Genomic DNA, 21,938 nt, shown 5'->3' on the forward strand with positions numbered 1-21,938 from the left:
CAGGACGTGGCAGAACTGAGATTTGAACCCCAGCGGGCTGGCCCCAGAGTCTGCATCCCTAGGGAGGGTGGCTGAGGTTGGGGTCCAAGGTCCTCATGCTAGTACCTGGCCCCCAGTGGGACCCTTCTTACCAGCCATCTGACCATGGCTCTGCTCTCCTTAAAACCCCTCCCGTAGCCCCAAAGGCCTCAGAGGGGATCCTGGTTAGCAGTCCAGTCTCTAAGTCATGGAGCTGGTCCCCAGCTACCCGGACACCGCCCCTGCCCCCTCTCTGCATTCCGGCAGCTCCAACTGCCATTCCTAGGATTCAGAGCCCTCAGGAGGAGGACAGATGAAGGCTGTGCTGGGCACGGTGACAGGGCTCCATCTCGTCCCAGGTGGGAAGTCCCGCTGGGGTCTGTCGGTCCGTCTGCCCCATTACACACGGTGTACGACTTTCCTAGGGCTGCACAGCCAATGAGCACACACGTGGTGGCCTGAAACAACAGAAGCTTATTCTAAATCCGAAATCAGGGGTCGGCAGGGTCTCGCTCCCTCCAGAGGCTTTAGGGGAGAATCCTTCCTTGCCTCTCGTGCCTTTTGGTGGCTGCCGTGTTCCGTGGCTTGTGGCCACCTCGCTCTAACCTCTGCCTCTGTGGTCATGCTGCTTCCTCTTCACTCTCAGATTTCCCACTGCTTCGCTCTTTTTTCCCCCTAAAGTTAATTTATTTTGAGGGGGGAGGGGCAGAGAGAGGGAGAGAGAGAATCCCAAGCAGGCTTTTTGCTGTCAGGGCAGAGTCCAGTGTGGGGCTCGATCCCACGAACCACAAGATCATGACATGAGCTGAGATCAAGAGTCGGACGCTCAACAGGCTGAGCCACCCAGGCCCCTCTGCCTCACTCGCATAGGTCAGTGACATTTGTCATTAAATCTAGGGCCCACCTGACTAATCCAGGATGACCTTTCCACCTCAAGCTCTCTAACCTGATTATATCTATAAAAACCCTTTTTCCAAGTAAGGTAGCATTCACGGATTCTGGGGACTAGGTTGGGGACATATCTTTTGGGGGACTGCCATTTGTCGCCATGCAACCCACGACAGACAGGAATCCCTCAGAGGACCTCCTCAGAGGTCTGGGAAGGCAAGAGAGCCTGGTTCAGTGGTTCTCAAATTTGACTATGTGTCAGAATCTTCTAGAAGGCTTATTAATCGCAGACTGTCGGGCTCCAAACCCTGCTCCCACCCTGAGTTTCTGATTCGGTAGTTCTGGGGTGGGCCAACAGGTGATGCTGGCCTGGGATCCCACACTAGGAACCACTGGCTGGTGGTTGACCATAAAGTTGCCTGAGCTCAACAGTCGCCACCCTTACGCTGTGTGTCCTTGGGCGAAGGACTTTCCTTCTCCAAGCCTTAGTTCCTCATCTATAATATTGAGCTAACTCCTCCCCACAGTGCTATCCGAGGTAGCCCACACTCTCCCCTCACTCGTGGTATCCCATATTTTTGCTGGTCCTTGACCTTCCAACTTCCTTTCTACCTCAGGGCCTTTGCACAGGCTGCCCCTTTTGCCTACCAGGCCTTCCACTCCATCTTCCCTTCAAACGTCACCTCTTCATAACACACACCTTTCTGCCTTTATTCTACCCAACAGTATATCCTGGCAATTGTTCCCTACCGGTGCATAAATAGCAACCTGGGCCCTCCCCAGCCAAGGTCAGTTTCCCACCCCCTGCTATTCTCTGTCGTCACACCCCGTTCTTTCTTTCTTGAATTTTGTATGATTTATAAATACCTATGAGTATGTGGATATGTTCACTTGGTCATGAACCGTGTCACCCCATGAGAATGTCTGCCTCACCAGGGCAGGGCCTTGGGCGGGTTTGTTTTTTTGTTTTGTTTTGTTTTTAGCTCAGGGCCGACGGACTGGTTGCTCTGTTTGCTGAGCAGGGAGGACAAGAAGGCAGGAGGATGAGGCTCCATCCAGTCAAGGAACCGCAATCAACGTGCATGAGTCTAGCTCCCACCGCTTCCACGGCAAAACCAGTATCACCCCCAGGGCCCAATCCTACTGGTTGAGAGAGAATGGTGGGGTTCTTGGAGGGCAGGTACCAGGGGCCTTTGAGAAACAGACGGTAGGTTTTCCACCAGGGATGCAGGGGGTGGGGAAGCCCAGCCAGGTCGGGAGGGGGCAGGGGATGGGAGAGAATCTGGTGGAGGATGCGGGGAGCCAGCTTCATCCTGCAGGGGGCGACAGAGAGGCAGGGATGAGTTGGGTAGGAGGGAAATGGGAGGGGCAGAGGGAGAGAGGAAGAGGAGGAGGGGAGAGTGGTGGGGAGGGAAGCAAAGAGACACAGAGACAGAGGTGTAGATAAAGACAGACTGGGATGAGCTTGGCCAGGGGCAGGGAAGGATCTAGAAGGTTAGAGACACCCGGAAGGCATTACCTGGGGCAGAGGGCAGGTGGGAGTCCAGCGGCAGGTGCGGGAAGAGGCAAGGCGTGTGTATTTCAGATACATTTGCCCTTGTGCCAAATACAAAGTATTCGTACAAGATCTGTACCGAGGCATTGTTTAGGACGGCAAACAACTGCAAGCTTCCTGAAAAGTCCATCAACAGGGACTGTTTCAGTAACTCACGGTTCATATGCTCCATGGGATGATACTATAGCCATCAACAAGGAGTGCGGTTGCTGTGTCCGTACTAACAAGGAACCACCGCCACCATAGAGTGTTAGGGAGGAAAAAGCAAAGCACAGAAGGTTGTGTACATTTATGCTAACATTTGTGCAAAGTAGGACACATATCTGCATATGCATGGAGGGATTTCCTGGTACATGCCATACGTTTCTGGAAGGAGATTGCGGGAAACTTGTAGAGAAACTTGTACCAGGGGTCGCCTCCAGGGAGGGGGGACGGGGGAGGGAGGGGGGTTGATTTTGCAATTTATCCCCTTTGGAATCTTTTACATTTTGTTCCATGGGTTTGGGTTACCTGCTTAAATACTAAGAGTCAGCGATAGAATAAGGTAGAGAGACAGAGACAGAGACAAAGGTACAGGGAGGAGAGAGAGTGAGGAAGAAAGGGAGAGATTCTAACTTTGCTGAACCCGGGGGCCCCAAACTTCTGTGATGCGTCTGACATTCTAGGGACAGGCCGCGAGCTGTCCCCACCTCCCCAAACCACAGACCTGGACCCTGTTTGCTGTCCAGAGTCACTCCCAGCCCCAACACCTCTCGGCCCTAAGGCTTCTTGAGCAACCATCTCTCCCCTGAGCCTTTTTGGGGCCTGGCCCTAGTCCAGTTGACTGGCCACCCCCAGCCCCCCCGGGGGAGACAGACGGTGACAATCTCCAACTGGGTCCTGTGGCCCCTCGGGCGCAGTAGTGAAGGGAGCCCTGCCCAGTCCAGGAGGCTGTGACAGGGCAGTGATGTGCAGAGAATCCCAGACCACGTGCTTAGGTTCGAATCCCGCCTCTCGCACTTTCTGGCTGTGTGACCTCAGGTTGGTGACTTCCTGGGAGGCTGGTATTAGCTTCCAGAGTGCCGTAAGGGAATCGCCGCAGACTTGGTGGCTTAAACCAGCAGAAAGGTGCTGTCTCACAGCCCTGGAGGCCGAAGTCCAAAATCAAGGCGTCAGCAGGGTCTTGCCCCCTCTGAGGCTCTCAGGGGAGAATCTTCTTGGCAGCTGGGAGCCGCCGGTGCTGTTCACACTGCAGGCCTCCCGTGTCCGCCTCGTCTTCACGTGCCTTCTCTCGGCATCGCAAACCTCCCTCCGCTTCCCCTTCTAAGGACAGGACGTTGTCACTGGATGCAGGGCCCAGCCCGATGAACCAGGGTGATCTCATCTCAAAACCCTTAATCGCACCTGCAAGGGCCCTTTATCCACAGAAGGGATTTGGAGGCTCCGCGTGGACGGATCTCCGGGAGGCCGCAAGGGGCGCCTTTCAACACCCTGTAGGGTTGAACTAGATAAACTCGGAGCTCAGCAAAGCCCTGGACACGGACTATTTTGACGAATGTTAGTTATGACCTTGATTTTGCTTGGGCCACACGATACTGTTCAACGTGCCAGATCGGTTGTCTACCTTGAAGACTGAAGAGCTCTCACGTGAAAATGGGGATTTCTCAAGGAAAAGCCTCCCCGGGGCTCGGAGGCTGAGCCTCTTGGACCATGTCTGTCGTGCTCAATGCTGCAGCCCCACCGTCTGGGCCACCCAGGGCCTGGCACAGAAACCAACGAGGGACCTGAGACTTTAGGCCTGGCCCTCCTAGGCCACGGGACCCGGGGCAGGGCCTTACCCTCTGTGGACATGATTCCACATCTGTGAAATGGGGGAAGGCATGAGATGCTTCCCTGGGCTTTTTTTTCTCCTGGGCCCCTCTTCATAAGCTGTGGGGTGTTGGCAGGAGGCAGGCACGAGGTTTGAGCCCAACAGTGACACTGTGGCGGACAAAGTGCTGGGCGGCCCCCACACCATGTTCCTGTTCTCAATCCTGGCTGCGCGTTAGAATCACCTGCACAGGGGTGCCTGGGTGGCTTAGTCGATTGAGCGTCCAACTTTGGCTCAGGTCATCTCACAGTTCATGGGTTCGAGCCCTGCCTCAAGCTCTGTGCTGTCAGTGTGGAGCCTGCTTCAGATCCTCTGTCCCCCCTCCCCCACTTTCTGCGTGTGTGTGTGTGTGTGTGTGTGTGTGTGTATAATCACCTGGATAATTTTCATTCAAATACCCGTGACTGGGTCCCAAGCCATACCAAAGAGGGTTGCCCTTTGTTCATAGGACAGACCATCAGCATAACCTTGAAGGTCTTTATTCCTCCCCAAACCCCTCACTTGTTCATTTATTCTTCCTCTTTGTTCCCTCTCCCTCCCCCTTCCTCCCCACTGGGAGCCATACCATTATGTAAATGAGTCTTTCTTGTTTTTAATCCTGAAAAATGAATATTATTGTTTTATGCCCATAATTTGTAATCGACACATGTAGCCTGGTACTATAGATCTTGATTTTACTTTTTTCTGTTGCTGGGTTGGCTCCCCCTACCCATGGGCGCACTTGGTCCCTGGGTCCTGAGCACGGCACGAGCTGGTGTGCAGCCCGTGTTTACCACTCACTGCCCTAGGATGGACACCCAGGCCGCCTCCTGCTCCTGCCCCATAAACATTGCTGCAGCGAACATCCTCGTGCTCGCTCCCTCCCGGTCCCATGATTTCTTTGGGAAGTCACCCAGAGGCAGAATTATTGGGAGATACATATGTGCAATACTTACTTCATCAGACTAAACCACACTCTAATTTTAGCAGACTTGTGACAACTTGTTGTTGAAAGTTGTCTTCCTCTAATTACCATTGAGTTTGTGCTCTTGTACACACCCTGATTGGTCTTTTGTGTTTTTTAAATTTTTTTTCTTCTATAAGTTGCCTGTTTATACCATTTGCCCATTTTCCTATTTGGGTCACTCTTTTTCTCATTAAAAAAAAATCTTCTCGGGGCACCTGGGTGGCTCAGTCAGTTGAGTGTCTCTTGATTTCAGCTCAGGTCATGATCCCAGGGTTTTGGGTGGAGACGCAAGTTGGGCTCCACACTCAGCATGGAGCCTGCTTGGGATTCTCGCTCTCTCCCTCTGCCCTGCTCGCTCACACGCTCTTCTCTCTCTCTCTCACACACACACACAAATCTCCATGTTAGACTTTGCAAATATTTCTTCCCATTCTGAAACCTGTTACATTTGCCCATGATGTCCCTCCTTGAACAAAAGCTTTAAATTTTAACATAGTCAAATTAATTTTTTTTTTTTTTTTTTTACTTTACAATTTGTTCCAATGGAGTTTTAAGTTCTTCTCTGCTCCTGGTCACCAAGTATTTTCCTCCGTCACCTTTATAGTTTTTCAGAGGATGCTGAATCCATCAGAGAAACCTTGTCCAATAGAACTCAGATAATGGAAAGCTTTCATATCTATACCATCAAATTAGTAGCACTGGTTAAAAGTGGCAATTGAGGATGTCAAATGTGGCTACCGCAGCCACAGCACGGAATGCTTCATTTATTAAAAGAATTAAATAGCCATATGTGGTTAGCGGCTACTGCCCTGGACAGCACAGATCTAGAGTTTTGTTGTGGTGTTAGGTACGGAGTTCAGTTTTCTTTTATCTCCAGAAAATGAACCAATTTCCCCAACACTATTATTAAACTATCTATTCTTCCCTCGTTGCTTTGTGGGGCCATCCTTATTGTATATTAAGCTCCTGAATACACGTGGGTTGGCCTCTGGGTTCTCCGGAGAAGCCCAGTGAGTCTAGTGAACAGCAGAGGTGGAGAATCACAATTCTACACTAATAGACTTTTTAGCCAGACACACAGCTGCCCAGAATAAAGACTACATTTCCCAGCCTCCCTTGCCACTGGAGGAAACCATGTGACTAAACTCTGGCCAATGAGGCAATGGTGCAACCTCTGGTCATGTCCTTAAAGGGGAGTGCCCACCTCTTCCAGTCCTCTGGACCACTGATTCAGCCGGGGCGGGGAAGGGGGGGGGGGCCTGGGAATTTGCATTCCCAGCAAGTTCCCAGGGATGCTGCTGGTCTGGGAACCACACTTGGGACAACCATTGGTCTGACTTGTTTCACTCACTCATCTTGGGTTTTTGTTAAACATGCCTTTGACCCACAGGCTAATACATCCTGACTTCCCCCTCCCAGGCCTTTGCAGTTTAGAGCACAGCACCCCCTGCTGGAGCTGAGCGAGGTAACCCTCGCTGCTTGCGTGGCACCAGGTCGACTCAGAGGCCGGCTGTGACTGTGCCACACTTGCCCTTGAGTGCTCCCCTGTCCTGCCGAGGCTGGAAGCCTGAAGAACTAACTTGCACGGACCCCCTTGTGAGCTGGGGTCAGTAGGGTTCTGCCTGAAGGAGGCACCGGTGCTGGGGGGCAGGAAGCTGGAAGAACCCCTGTTCCCCCAGCAGCAGAGGCACGAGGGGACTTCCGGGATTCTGGTGGTGCCACTGGAGCCCTTCTGTTCCTCTAGCCCCACACATGGCCGGGTTACTGGCCCTGTCGGCTCCCACAGACTTCCCAATACTTTTGTAACTAACCCCCTGTATTAAATCTCTTGTTTGAGACAACTAGAGGCCTTTGATGTCACAGGAGCCCCTTCTGCGGAGGCAGGACAGCAGGATGGGGGCACAGGGCCTGCAGAGACATCCTCAAGGCCACCCCAAACCATTCTTTAAACTGCAGTGATGGTGACTGAAGGGGACAATCACAGCTGGGTCGCCTCCACCATGTAATGGCCCTACAAGGGACTTCCCGTCCTTCACCTGCAGTGGCCTGTCCTGGAGAGGCCCCGGGGGCCCCAGGGAAACAAGGCACTCAGGCTGTGAGCACGGCGGCTCTGTTCTTCACCGTCCTTCGCTGGTTTTAGAATCACAGGCTTACCAGCCTCCTAAAATGAGTGGGGGTTTCTATCTTTTTTCTGTTTCCTGGAACAAACTGTACCAGGTAGGAATTACTGGATCCAAGTCTGGTAGAACTCATTTGTAAAAGCATTTAAGCTCCAAGCTTTTTCGTTAGTGTGTGTTTGGCGGGGGACGGGGGTGTGTGTTACTTTGGACTTTTCCTGTTTTCCATTCCTCCTTATACCATTTTGGCTCTTCCCAGGGACCTAACAGCTCCACCCAGACTCCAACACATTCACACGTTCGGCAACAGCTGTCGCCCTTGGTAGGTTTCGACCCGATTCCCCATCTAGCCTCAGTGCGTGTTCCTGGCCGGCCCGGATCACAGACACGGTGCCCCATCCTTGGGGAGCTCAGGGCCTGAGGAGAGGGATGCTGGGGGCGGAGGAGGGGGTGTCATGTGACCGTGGGGAAGAGGAGGTGTGGCCCGAGCTGGAATCTCTACATACTTCGTGCCTACAAACCAGGCTGAGGTCCCGGGTGCCAATGGTGATGCGACTGGCTCCCCCCGCTGCTGCCGCCCCCACCACTTCCTGGGTTCCTGGGAAGATGCGCGCAGGCAAGCCCAGGACCAGCCCGGGGCGGTCAGTGACCAGGATTCAGAGGCAGCGCGGTTATCGTGACGTCAGCCAATTGCTTTCGCCCCTTGTGGAGACCCAGGCTCAGCCCCCACCGGGACCCTGATGTGGAGGGAAGTCTTTGGCCAATGGAGTAGCTTCCAGCTGGCCACTCGGGATCCATCTGCCTCTGCCGATTCCTCAAAAGCCCACCTGCCCGCTGACCGATTTTCTGAATGGCCAATTTACTCGAACGTCAACTCATCAAGGATCATTTCCATCCACTGGACGTGCTCAAGACAACCTTTGAAACAAGTTTCCAGCAAATCTCAGATTTGGCAAACTGGTGGTCGTGGCACATGGGCTCCGGGAACCTGGCCGTTGGCAGGCCGGCGGGGGAGCGAATCCGGGCCCCAGGTCAGGGGGGTGCTACTGGCTTCTTTGACCCGAACTCCCGCAGAGGCTGCCCTCTCTCCACCCCAACCCCTCCCAATTCCACACCAAGCCGGCCTGGGTGGGGGTGGGGGTGGGGCTCCACACACACACACACACACACACACACACACAAAACAAGAAAACATTTTAATTGTAAAACTAACTCGAGGGAGGGGAGGGTGGGGCGGCTCCAAGGGGACAGGAACCTGATTCTTCAAGTGGTGGTTCTATCCCTGATGCTGCCCCGCAAGACAGGGGCCATCCGTCCCCAAGTCGGGACAGGGGCTAGAGTGTTATAAAATGACAATATAAATAGACTTCTAGAAAAGAGGAGGCTGTCCAGGCGCAGTAGTCGTCTTCTGCAGAGGCTGGGGACGGGCAGGAAGCCCTGACCCCCGTCTCCCCATCCAGCCACAGAAAGGGGGTGCAGGACTTGGGGAAAAGGCCACTCTTCAGACATTCATGACCGCCCCCACAATGGCTCAGGCGGGGACAGGGGGCTGCGCTGTATGCTAGGTAAGGTCTCAGCGATACCCACTCGCAGGCTGGAGGACAGAGCGGATGGACCTTCCGCACATGCACACGCGCGCACACATGCACACCCGTGAGCACACGCACGCAGACAGACACACACCTTTCGTAGTGTTCTCTCCACCCACAGCAGCCCCCACTGCAGATGACTTCCAGTGATGGGGGGCTGCCCATCCTTCCTGGAGACAGGAAGACACAGGGAGGGCCTGTCCCCGAGGGTGGGGGTCCTGGGATCCTCACGTGCTCCCACGAGTCCCTGTGTTTTTTCAAAAGTCACAAAATCAAAACTGGAGTTCAGTAGTAGGGTCCTGCACACCCCCCCACCCCCAGCAAGAAGGGCGGTGCCACATGGAGTGTCTCCCAGGCTGAGGAGTGGGGGCCGGCCCCCTACTGGCCTGCGGCAGGGCAGGGGTGACCCCAGGGGCTCTTTGGTTCAGGGACAGGGCACTGGGCCTCATCTGGTGCGGTTCTGGCGCATGAGGGGCACGATGCTGGAGGGCGGGCCCGCTTTGGCCAGGAACGGGTGCTTCAGCAGTTCAGCCGCCGTGGCCCGCTGTGCCGGGTCACGCACCAGCAGGCGGTCCAGGAAGCCCTTCAGGGACGGGGACACCTGTGGGGAAGAGAGGGAGACAGTCGGGGGATCTGAGTGCCAGCTCCACCGCTCACTTGCCATTGGGCCTCCGTGCTCCTCTGTCAAATGGGATGACAATACCCACTGCCCAGGGAGGGGGCCAGGAGGTCCCATGTGTACTAGGGTCGGGCCCCGGGGGGAGCAACAAATCCAACCAGGGGCTCATTTCTTCTGCATTTTCAAGGTCTGTAAGGAGGTGACCGCAGCTGAGCCCTGGGGGCACCTCTCCCTTACCAGGAAGGCTCCTCTCCTGCACTTGGCTATGCTGTGTGTGTTCAGCCAGGCCAGCCTAAGCACAACCACTGTGGGACGGTCGGTGAGGGCTCAGGGGACCCGCGGGGGTAGGGGGTGGGGAGCTCAGCACAGAGCGTCCTCTCCCCTACACCACCTGCCTGCCGGGCGGGGCCCACCTTGTGCAGGTTTTTCAGTCGAGGAGGCAGGTTGTCCCGAATCATCTTCATGGCTTTGAGGGGTGGCTCGTTGAAGTAGGGGGGCTCCCCATCCACCATCTCGATCACCATCACCCCCAGAGACCAGATGTCCACCTGTAGTGGGGAAGGACAGTAGGGCTGAGCTGTGCAGGGACCGGCGGGTGCTGGGGGAAGCCGCGGAGGTGGGGAGGGGCCCTGCTTCTGCCTTTGCCTCTTTGTGACTGGGGTCCTTGGGCCCTGAACACCCGCTCTGGCACCCACCTTGCCAGACCCACACACTCTTCCCGCAGGGAGCCCTCGAAGGGTTCTGCGCACGCAGCACCCCTCTCTTTTCTGCTAACCACGCCCAGGTCTCCTCAGGGGAGCAACCCACCCTCCCTCCCTCTGCAGAGCATCCTGGGGTCCCGGACCAGGGGGCCCAATCGGCACAGGTGGGACATAGTAATTGGTTCAGGAATAGGCACGTGACCCAAGCAGAGCCAATCAGAGTCAATTCTAAGATTAATATCCGGGAAAACAGCGACGCTCGTGGGGTGGGGACGTGGCCATGTACCGAGGGGCTGGGCCAGCTCTGCTCCAACAGGGGCGGTGCCCGCCTGACTGAGGACCACGCCGAAGCAGTCGGGGCTGGGGACGGACAGAGCTCATGGATGGCTGGGCCCGAAGCCGGGCACCATGCCCAACTTCACAGTTCTTGGGACCCAGACCCAGCTAACCATTTGAGCTGGTTTTGTCACTCACAGCCCTGGGCGTGGCTCCGAACTAGCACCCAATCAGGGACGAATGCGCAGAGCACATGCGTGCCTACGTCCTCTCCCACAAGCCCATCCCTGGTGACCCACTTCCCAGACTGAGCCCCACCCCGCCCCCAGCACTCCAGCTGTTTCGGACCGTCACGCTGTACGCCAGGGCCGACAGCCGGACAACCGGGCCACCTCCGGGTTACCTCTGGCCCATAGGGGAGGCGAGAGATGAGCTCTGGGGCCATCCAGTAGGGCGTGCCGACCAGTGACTTCCTCCGCGGTACCTCCTTGCTCACCTGGGCACAGAACCCAAAGTCCGACAGCTTCACCTGCAACAGGGCACAGGCAGCGGGGGTCAGAGGTGCTGGAGGTGGGAGTGAGCGGTGTCCACCTGCAGCCTGGAGGTTAGAGCCAGACCACTGAGTGGCTCCACCATCTGCCAGCAGGGGGCCCTCAGGTGTGTCACCTCCCCAGGATCACACCTTCTGCCTCCCCGACAGGGTCTGCCCTGGGACTCCTGCAGGAAGTGGCCCAAGCCTTACAGGTTACAGGTGCTTCATGGGGGCGGAGATCACGGCTGGCTCCAGAGGCCCATGCCCTGGGCCCCGGTGTCCCTGGAGGGAGCACATCTTTAGGTGAGAGGGGCACAGCCCTGCCCACGAGGGCAGGAGGGGTGTGGCCCACGCGGCAACAACCACGTTCCCAGAACCACGGATTTTCACCTGTTTTGGAGCCACGAGCCCCCTTCAGATTCTTGAGGGTATGTGTGGATCTTCTCACCCCCAGGAAATATACGCACACGGCGTGCACACAATTTCAGGCTCCCAGATGTCCCCCAAACACGTCGGCAGACGGCTTTAGGGGTTGGTGGATTTCAATTGAGACTCCCAGTGAAACAGGGCCCGCTCCCACCCCTACCTCTACTGGAATGGCTTAACCTTCCTGGGGGAGGACAGGCGAATCACCAAGAAGATTTTGGTGAAAGTCAAGGACCCCCTCCCGCTGAAAATCACATCTACTCTTAAAAATATAAATGCAGGTTCTGGGCCCCGGGAGGCTCATCCGTGGACCTCAAATTTGGAGCGTCGGTCCAGAAGATGGGAGGCGGGATGGCGGTCGACGGCCCACCTCTGGGTGCTCAGCTAGGAACAGTTTCTTGGTGGAGGAGGAAGCGTATGGCCGAGAGCACTGGCCGGCCACTCAGATGCCCTCTCCCCTCTTTGGGCCCAATGCGAGACCACAGTTCCAGCATCCTGTGCTGAAGACAGACTCCGCCAGCCCAGGCCCCCCGTGGATGCGTGAGCGGAGCCCCCCACCGCCCCGGACCCGACTCCGGACTGTTGCATGAGGCGCAAACTTACTGCTCCTTGAGCCACTGAACCCGGGATCAGAGATACCCTCGGAGCAGAGGAGAGCTGGGGAGAGGTGGGGGAACTGGGGAGAGGCGGGGGAAGCCCGAGCCACCCTGCTCCTCACCCTGCCGTCGTGGGTCAGCAGGATTGAGTCACTCTTGATGTCGCGGTGGATGACGCCCTGCGCGTGGAGCACAGACAAGGCCTGCAGCACGGCCAGGCACACGGCGGCAATCTGCTCCTCATTCATCCTGCGCGGGATGGGGGTCAGCGACTGGGGCAGACAGGGCCCCGGCCGGGGGTCCGAGGGGGACGCGGCCCTCCCGGCCCCGGGACGCGGCCCTCCCGGCCCCGAGACACGGCCCCGCCCCAAGGGGTCCGAGGGGACTTCATCCTGTCGTGGGACAGGTCTGAGGGGACGCAGCAGGCTGGGTGCCCGCCGGGGTCCAGCTGCCTGGCGGTACCTGGTGTGAGTGACGATGTCGGTGAGGGCGCCGCCCTCCAGGAACTCCATCACCACCCAGAGTTCATCCCCGACCAGGTAGCTGTTGTACATCTCCACCACGTTCTCGTGCTGGTAGTCCCGCATGATCACCACCTGGGCACCGGGCTGGGTCAGCGGGGTGGGGAGGGCCACCCTCCCGCCTCCTCTCCCGCCCCGGGCTTGGGCCCCGCCATGCCGCAGGCCCAGTCCCACCTGTCACTCCCGCTCACCAGGGTCATCCTGGACCGCCTGCCCCAGTGCCAAAGCCAACAGACCCCAACGGCAGCTTGAGGCCTGATGCCTGCGTGGTGGGGGGGCGCCCCCCCCACACCCCAGTTTTGGATCCTGCTCTCTGACCAGTCCTGAGCTGGTCTCTGAGTGGCCCTGATGACCAGGCTGGTGTTGGGAGAGGGACTCGGGAAGAGAACATCTACGCACCGGGATGAGACCTCAGCACAAGCAGGTTATCAGCCAAGGTCAGAATAAAAGGCTGGGGGGGATGGACTTCAGGGGCAGAGGGCCTAGCGAGGCAAAGCCGGGGGTTGGGGGTGGGAACACGCCGCTTGCAGGGGTCCCGCTGAATAGCTCCCGGTGCAGCTGGAGCCCTGTAATGTTGGGGGGCCAGGGGAAGGGTCATGGGGACAGCTGAGGAGTACTGAGACGGGGAGGCAAAAGCCACAGTTTAGACCACCTCCAGGCCTGCCGTCCTGGGACTCCTGCATCAGAGTCCGGGGCCTGCTTCCTCTGGGGAAGGAGCCGGGAGTCTGCCTTTGTCACAAGCTCCCTGGCAGACGCCACAAGAGCCAAAGCCAAAGGCTGGACAGAACCAAGGGCCTAGGTGGGGGCTGGACCTCAAATGCTCGGCCAAGAGGCCAGGCCTTCATCCTGAGGACACTGAGGGGTGGGGCGCGGGCATGGGATAGTCTCACGTGTCACATGTCAAAAAGAGCCCTTTAGCGGCTGTGTGGGGAATGCCCAGGGGGCGCCCAAGAGGGGAAGGCCGGGCAGAGCCAAGCAGGAGAGGCTGGGGCTACGCAGGGGCTGATGGGCTGGGAGACGAGGAGGGGCCAGAGCTCTGAGCTGGGGTCAGGGAGGGTGGGACCTCTCTGAGACAGGGGACCCGGGAAGGGGCAGGGCTGGGACTCTGGGGCCAGTCTGGGAGGGTGTGAGGGGCCTGGGGCTCAGAGAAGGCCAGTAACGGGACAGAGATGCAGCGGGGGGTACGGGGGCGCAGAGGGGACAGCCCGGGGAGGTGTGAGGAGTAAGGAGAGGGGATAGGCCCAGAACCCAGCCCCAGGGAACCCCAGCCCTGAACGGCCTTCTCCCATCCCCACCCTTACAGGGGCTGGCCCAGAACGGGCCTCGAAACCCACTGGTGGAGGACTCCAAGAGGAGGGTGACGGCGGGGACAGGAGGGGAAAGGAGGGGGCCCGAGGCCCACCTCATTGAAGAGCAGCTCGCGCCTCTGCTGCTTGCGCAGATCCATCTTCTTGACGGCCACCAGCCTGCCCGAGCTGCGCACGGTGGCGATGCACACGATGCCCGTGGAGCCCTCGCCGATCTTGATGAAGTTGTCCAGGTAGGAGCGAGGGTCGCCGGGGTCCACCACCAGCTGCAGGGCGGCCCGGAACTGCTCGTGGGATACTCGCTGGGGTTCCCGCTGTGGTGAGCGGGGCCCGGGGGGCCCAGGGGTGGGGGGGACGGCGGGGGTGGTGACGGGGCGGGCCGGGGGGGCCAGCTGAGGCTCGGAGGCATGGGGGCCCAGCACTCCTGGGCTGGGGGGTCCACGGGCTCGGGTGGGAGGCCGGGAGGAGGAGGACTGGGGGACAGCCCGGCCCCCTGCCGACGGCCCGTTGGGGGCCAGGTTGTGAGGCTCCCCCTGCAACAGAAAAGAGAGGCAGCTGTCAGTGGAGGGGACAGGGGCCAGCTCTGCTCCCTGAGCAGGACAGGGGCCCTGGCTGCGGGACAGACACATGGCGGTCAGGATGGAGATGGACAGTGGGCTGGGCACAGGTTGGGGTTGGTGGGTGGGGAACAGGGGAAGCTTTGGAAAAAGGGACGGCGGGAGGTCCTGGGGCAGGGGGATTGGTTACCTGGGCACCCCGGGACGGGTGGTCCGTATCGGCCCTCGGGTACGTGTTAAAGGGCCGACCAGCTGCCACTTTTGCCCCACTGGCCAGACCGGCAGGTTGGGGGCTGCCGACGTCAGGCCCAGAGAGGGGGCGTTTATCCCGGGAGGACTCCTGGGGTCCCCCCGAGCCCTCCCTGGAAGACTTGGGCCTCTTCTCTGGCCCCGCCCGCCGCCTGTCACCACTGCCGCCACCCGCCTCGCCGCGACCGGCGACCCGGCCTTGGCCGCCCGCTTTCTCTGGGGCCCCTCTGGCCGTGCTGGCCGGCTCTGCGGGCATCCCGTTTTCCTGGCGGGCTCGGGCAGGTGGCGGCGGGCTGTCTCTCCGGAGGGAGTTGGAGCGTGTCACCGACATGTTCTCAAACTCGTCGAGCAGCAGCGTGAGGGCCCCATCCTTGGCGCCTTTGCTGCCCCGCACGATGGTCTGGGGTCCGGGGCAATGGCGGGATGGGGGCCGGGCAAGGAAGAGGAGGACACAGGACGTGGATCCGACACACAAGGACAGCACGACACAACACACACAAAGACAAGACAGAGGCGGAATGAAGAAATGCCATGGGGTGATGATGGGGCCGGGCAGTTGGGGGAGGCACCGGCGGGGGGGGGGGGGGAGGCTGCAGCCCCTCCCATACCACTGAGTTGTCTGTCTGTCTGTCTGTCTACCGCCGGAGGAGAGCTGGAGGATTAACCTCCCACAGGGCAGGCTGTGGCCCCTGGGCTGGCTGGGCCCCCTGAGAAGCACTCCCTGTCTTCTGCTCTCCAGGCTGGGAACAGGCCTCTGCCCTGTGAGCCGGAGGGGAAGGAGTGCAGAGCCCACACCACCCCATAATCAGCCCCGGAGAGCCGAAAATTACAGGATGCTAGCTAGGGCCAGGCACGGCTCGGACCTCCTCCTCCCCTGCAGCCCGCGAGGGCCGTCAGCCCCAAAACCACACTCTTGGGTTCCCTGGAAGCCGAGGGTGGAGGACAGGGAGAGTCGGGAAGGACCGGGCCCGAAGCGCAGGGCAAGAGTGCCCCAGGAGCAGCGGGGGCAAATGCAAATTCCCACGAGGGCCCGGTGGACCCAGAGTGTGTCCTGAATCCACCCAAGCCTCACCTGCCAAGTCCACCCCGATCCGGGCCATGGCCACCTCTTCCCTCGAGTACTGAGTCAAGGCCTCCAGGATTCCCCCAGCCCCCACTCAGCTCCAGACACATAGGCCTCCTCAAACATACCAGGCACGCTCCCACCTCAGGACCTTTGCACTGACTGTCCGCTCTTCCTAGAACATCTTTCCCCTCAAGTATGCCCACAGCTCCTTCCCTTCCCTCTTTCAGGCTTGCTCGGCGTCTCAGAGGGAAGCTTTTGCTGACCACCCGCAGTCTAAAATGCCTGCCCCTAACCCTCCCTGTTCCCCGTTCCCTGCCTTCTTTTTTCTCTGGAGTACTCAAAACCAGCAGACACGAAGCACTCATAAGCTGACCATCGCCTGCACTCCCAGTGCAACGTTCACGAAGGCAGCTCCTGTCTTTTCCTGTTTTTGTGCTCTTGCACATCTCAGCGCCTAGAACAGTGTCTGGGATGTATGCAGACAGTGCTCGGTAAACACTGGCTGAACCGGTGAGTGAGTGAGGGGGGCTGGGAGGAGGCCGCGGGGAGCAGAGAAGCACCCCCATCCCTCTGCTATCAGTCAGTCACTGCTATGCGGGGACGCGGGCCCAGGGCGGCCAGGCAGCCTCAGGCTGGAGCTGCCTCTACTGTGCAGAAAACACCGATGACACAAAAGCCACCTACAGGCCGCAGCGCCCCTGCCCCTGCCTCTCCTGGGCCTGGCTACCAGCGCAGAAGCCGGGCCCTGCCCAGGAGCCCAGTGAAGAAGGTAGATATCCGCTCAGACTCTGGCACTGGGATAAGAGGCTAAGTCCCTGGGGGTTGGGGGAGGGCCCGGGAGGACTGGAGAGATTCCCAGCCGAGGGCAGCGAACACCAGCATGAATTACGACCAGGCACCTCATCTCCTGGCAGGGCTCACGGCCGACAGGCTAAGCAGGGGCTAGACTGTAGGGCCTCCCCCAGGGAGGCCACAGCCAGTGCTCCAGGGGCCACGGGACCAGCCAGGGGTAGAACTGAGGGGGGCTGCGTGGGGCCCAGGAGAGCCAGAAATAAAGATCCGGAGGTGAAGCCTCGGCTGCTTTAAGCGGTGGCAAAGACTTCAAAGTATTCAAAAGGCCTGTGTGGGATGCCCTCACACCTCGGTGGGCCACCGGATGGAGATTCCTGTCATCCCGGTGGGCGTCCGCCCTTGTGTCCCCACCCGCCATGCCACGCGGATCACTAAGGGCGCCCTCCCACCAGGCAGGGGCCGGGCACCAGGAGAGGATGAGTCAGCTGCAGGCCTGTCCCCAGGCGCTGGGCCCGCGGACGGGCACACCCATCTCCGCCCCTAGAACAACCCTGGCTGCATGCCCCTGGCCCCCGGCCCTTCCTGGTTTCCACTGCCCTTGGGGTGAAGTCCACGCTCCGAAGCCAGCTTCCCGGGCCGGGCAGGCTCACGCCCTGCCACCACTGGGCCAGCCTCACCGCGGGCCACGCCTGGGCGCCTGGACCACGCAGACAGGAAAGGGCTTAAGAGCACAAGCCTTGGAAAAAGACCTCCGTTCAAATCCCAACTCCACCCTTTTGCCCAAGGTGGCAGGAAACCAAAGCCCCAAACTGAAAGACCCCCAAGGCTTCACTTGGACCGTTTCCTCCACTAAAAGCCGAGCCTCCTCTCCATTTGGCACAATGACTCCTTCGCGTCCCTCAGGGCTCAGCTCAGGTGTCCTCCAGAAGCTGGCCGGGACTGTGGGGCTGGGTCAGCAGCTCCTCGGAGCCTAGCCCTGACCATGGGGGATGGGGGGGGGGGAATCTTGTCCCTCGCCCCAGGACAAGTTTCTGGTACTGGGGACAGGGGCATGGAGCCCAGGGAGAGGAGCAGGACTCGGAGGCTGGTGTGGGGGGCTGCTGCAGGGGTCAAGGTAGCGGTCAGTGTTGAGAGGCAAGGGGAGGGATCAGCGGGTGGAGGAGTGAAAGGTCGGCACGGGGCGGGGGGGGAGGGACGAGGATTGGGGCGGACGGTTGGGGTGTGTCGATCAAGCGTGGGGTTGAGGGCCGGGGGCGCCGTGGGGGGACGGTGTGGGGCAGGAGGGGTGGAGGTGGGCGCTGGCCTACCTTGGGAGCCCCGGGCTGGATGGAGGTGATGCAGGCGGGGTCCACGAGGGGCTTGGGCCGGCGGGCCGACTCCTCGATCAGGCTCTGCCACTGGCGGGGCAGCCCCGTGAACTTCTGCTCATGCTGGTCAAAGCCCGTGTGCACGCGGTGCTCGAAGTTGGATGGCGCGGAGATCTCTACCCGCTTCTTCTTCTTCCCAAACATGGCGCTGAGGCTCTCGGCACCACGAGGGCGCAGACTGGGGCTCCTATCAGCAGGCCTGCGGGAGGGGGCCACTCACCAGAACCCGCCCAGTCCTCTCTGCTCCTCCGGCCCTGCCCTGGTCCTGTCTGTCCTCGTCTCCTCCCTGGTCTCCCGTCTCCCACATGCAGCCCGAGGGACCCTGCGGACACCTGCCCCCGCTCAGAGCCCTCAGCCGAGTCCTCCCGGTGGCCCACCCCACACAACCTGCCCTTGTCACCTCCCCTTTGTTTACGCTCACACTGGTTTTCAACCCTCAGCGCCTTTGCACTGGCTGTTCCCTCCCCCTGGGACACTATTCCCCAGTATCCACACATGGCTCCCTCCTTCCCCTCCTTCAAGTCTCGGAGTTGTTGGTGAATCTTCAAGTAAAAGACCACCCCACTAGCCTTCCATGGTATCACTTCATAACACGTTTAACGTGTGGAAATTCCACTGTTCTTGTGCTTACTAGCTCCGTGTCTATACCCGTCAGCACCGGAATATCAGCACCACAGGCCAGGTCTCACCTGCCCAGTGTCTCTGTGTCCCACCCCATTCCCAGAACCATGCCAGGTACACAGAGTGTGCTCAGTGACCGATTCCTAAAGGCCTGGCCTCAGCCACCTCTGCTTTCCCAGCCCGGAATCTGGGCTAACCCCACACATTTTTGGCTACCTACCCAATCACAGTCCCTGTCCTATGCGCAACCCCTAGGAGTCTCACCGCAACACTCCCACTTTCTAGATGAAGGGACCGAGACTCACAGAAGTGAGTTCACACAATGAGGAAAGTTCTGTGCAGCAGATACGAGCAGACAAAACCACGCCCGCCTTTAGGGGCCGTGGTCTCCAGGTGAATACTTAGCACAGTACCAGGCAAGGCATAAATGCTCAATGAAAGCCAGTTTGACAACCAAAGGGGCTGTAGGGGAGATGCGCAGATCGCAGTGTCCCACAGGGAGACCAGGACGATGAGGGCAAGGGGAGTCAAATGGCCAGAGCACAAATCTCTCTCTGCCACTTACTATGTGTGGCCTTGGGCAAGTGACTTGACCTCTCTGTGCCTCGGATCAACCCGCACAGGGCTGCTGTGAGGATTAACTGAGTTAACAGGAGCGGAGCCGGGCGTGGAGCGAGGGCCTTGTCCACGTGTGTGACTCTCGTGAGTAGTATTCCTTGCAGTGTCTGAGGGAGGAAGGGCCCCGGTCCTGCTCCCCTGTCCCACACATGGGCCCCAGAGTCCCACAGACCTGGTTTGATGCTGGCTGTGCTAGAAGTGCCCTCGGGCAGGTGACGTCTCCTCTTGGGGCCTCGAGTTACTCATCTGTAAAATGGGAAGAAAACATTCATTCATTCATTCATTCATTCATTCATTCACCAATAACCCACTCCTCTGTGCCCAGTCACGTACTGGTTGATGCGGGGACACAGTGGTGACCAAGATAGCCCTCTGACAGCCCAGAGCGGTCAGGGCTGGGGTCAGGGAGTACCAGACTGGCGTGAAGGATGGTAGGGTGGGGGTCAGGGGAGGCTTCCCAGAAGAGAGCCCATGTGAACGAAGGCCCAGAGGATGAGGGGAAATGCACTGGGCGGGGATCTCCGTCTGGTTCATGCTGGCCCGCCAGAGCCTGGCACGGTGCCTGACACAGGGTCGGCCCCAAGCTTAGTAAGTCTTGTGACCTAATGAGGACACTCTCAAGCGTGCCTGGGATGCGGCCCTTCAGCCCCCGGTTCTCCTCCCTCCCTGTTCTTCTCCTGTGGGAGCAGCTCTGTGAGGTTAGAACAGGCTGCCACCCCTAGCCCAGAAGTAGGACCATCAGTGGGTAGCCATCTGGGAGAACCGGTCTGGTAGCAGGAGCCCAGTGGGAGGGGGTGGGGACCCAGCAGACAACCTGTCTCAACTGGTTGGGGCCTCCTGGGCAGCAGGTGGCCACAGCCAGATCTGGCCAGGGCTCCCCGAGCAGGTCCAATTTCCCAGCTTGCTCTGGGGCCCCTGGCTGCCAGGAAGTGGGCTGTGAAAGCCCTGGCCAGGGCGGGTGCCCCTTTGCCCCTGCCTCTTTCCCTTCTCTGACCCCAACCAAGCCAGGAGCCCCTTCGATGTCTCTCCCCCGTTCCAGCCCACTGACCCCTGCCCATCCTTCCCGGGAGACTTCCATCCCTGTCCGGGCTCTCCAGCCTCTCTGCCCTCGGCTGTCCCCCCCTTCCTGGTACCCGACCTCTCCTTGTCCCCACGGCCGGACCTTCCCCCATCCTCCCTGCTGTCACCCCGGAGCCTCGCCTCCGCCTCCTCACTGTGTTCCCAGAGGTGCCCCAACCCGGCCCCAGGCCCAGCCTCAACCTCACCTTGGCCTCTCTCACGCAGCCCTACCCATCCTCCACCCAGCAGCCCACAGCCCGAGGCACCAAGTCACTCCAGGGGCATAAGATTAGCCACGTGACCGCTCACTAAATCCGGGAGAGGGAGGGGCGGACCCTGAGGTGGGAGGAGCTCAGCACGGAGACAGGGCACGCGGGAGGCAGCCTGCAAGGTGGGACAGCCAACTCAGAACCCTCCCCAGAAGCCCCAAGCCACCCTTGCACATTGCAGCCCGCCTGTTTATCCTGCCCTCCGCTCGCGTGACCCCTGCAGGGGAAGGGGATGGAAGGACACACCTCCGGATATTTGCCAGGGGGCCACCCCTTCCCTCTGGGCACCTCATGGAGGGCGGGACAAACAGAGGAACTGGCCGTGTTTATAATGATCAGGCCCCGGCTCCACCCTGGGACAGCTCCCAGCTCTGGCGGCTCCCTTGCCCGGCTCCCCGCCCCCACCGAGTCCCCAGGCCCCTGAGCAGCCCGGCTGCTGTGCCCTGTGCCGCCTTGGCTCCTGCCCCTGCCAACCAACCCACCTCGGGGGCTCATTGTGTGGCTGGGGGACGGCCGCTCGGCCACTCTGTGCCTCGGTCTCCCCCTCTGTTAAAGACAATAATGCCAGTGCCTGCTTCCTGGAGTTCCTACGGGAGTCACAAGTGAGAACACGAGGCCCTGACCGCCTGGCCCGAAAGCAGCTGTGGGCAGCACTGACCTGAGCACCCACTGTGTGCCGGCCCCTCCTCTAAGCACCCTGCCCGGAGTCCCTCATGTAATCTGCACACGTGACCCACGAGGAAGCAGCCACTACGCGTTACAGACAAGGTAAAACGAGGCACGGGGAGGGCACGGTCCACTTGCCCAGGTCACACAGCTTGGCAGCAGAGTGGGGGACGCGAGGCTCCAGGCCTGTTAACCTGAAACCCGTGCCTGGCCAGTTCTCGGAAATAAAGGCGGCTGCCCCCTCGGAGGTCCGTGTGTGCCAGGCTCTGCTCGGCGTCCTCTGCCCCCAGTCCCATTCCGCCCTCACAACCGACTGGCCCCAATTCACACATGGGGAGCCTGAGGCCCGGAGAGAGGAAGTCCCTTGTCCAGGGCATCCGGGATTTGAACTCGGGCAGGCGGGCACCAAAGTCCAGGCTCTTCCCTGCCTGGCCTGCCCGGAGGGCCACAGGGACGCCATTGTTTCCGTCATCATCGTCATCACCAGGGAGCCTTTCTCCCTCCCACTCAAGCCTCCAGTCCACACCCACACCCTGCCCTTCAGGTCCTGCCCTGACCCTTCCTGGGGCTGAGGGTCCCTACCTCCTGTCTGACCCGTCCCAGGCCCCCAAGGGTAGAGCGGGGTTCCTGCCCCTGCCTCCCATCCTTATCTGCCTTTACCGCAGCCTTCGGCAGGACAATCTGAAGCAGGAAAGATGTCCACAAACCAGTCCCTGCCACCAAATGTGCCACAC

The 21,938-nt window shown here is 59.6% G+C and overlaps 1 protein-coding gene across 3 annotated transcripts in view; it reads right to left on the reverse strand.

Annotated features, from left to right (window-relative positions):
- Positions 1-8,550: 8,550 nt before the first annotated feature.
- The window catches only part of PAK4 (p21 (RAC1) activated kinase 4), a 45,527-nt gene continuing 32,139 nt past the window's right edge, over positions 8,551-21,938 (reverse strand). Inside the window, exons 1-10 of one of the 3 annotated variants that reach the window (XM_049621319.1) lie at positions 20,476-21,334; positions 19,383-19,456; positions 17,912-18,170; positions 14,688-15,146; positions 14,036-14,473; positions 12,575-12,708; positions 12,235-12,361; positions 10,962-11,087; positions 9,995-10,129; positions 8,551-9,563 (exon numbers count right to left, since the gene is read on the reverse strand). In XM_049621319.1, coding sequence (XP_049477276.1) covers positions 9,408-9,563; positions 9,995-10,129; positions 10,962-11,087; positions 12,235-12,361; positions 12,575-12,708; positions 14,036-14,473; positions 14,688-15,146; positions 17,912-18,115 — 1,779 coding nt within the window. In that variant the 5' untranslated portion in view covers positions 18,116-18,170; positions 19,383-19,456; positions 20,476-21,334 and the 3' untranslated portion in view covers positions 8,551-9,407. Of the gene's footprint in view, positions 9,564-9,994; positions 10,130-10,961; positions 11,088-12,234; positions 12,362-12,574; positions 12,709-14,035; positions 14,474-14,687; positions 15,147-17,911; positions 18,171-19,382; positions 19,457-20,475; positions 21,335-21,938 lie in introns of those variants that run through there. The other 2 variants (XM_049621318.1, XM_049621320.1) reach the window with 2 other exon arrangements.

Source organism: Panthera uncia (genome assembly GCF_023721935.1).
Source record: "Panthera uncia isolate 11264 chromosome E2 unlocalized genomic scaffold, Puncia_PCG_1.0 HiC_scaffold_19, whole genome shotgun sequence".
In the NCBI taxonomy this organism is placed as follows: Eukaryota; Metazoa; Chordata; class Mammalia; order Carnivora; family Felidae; genus Panthera; species Panthera uncia.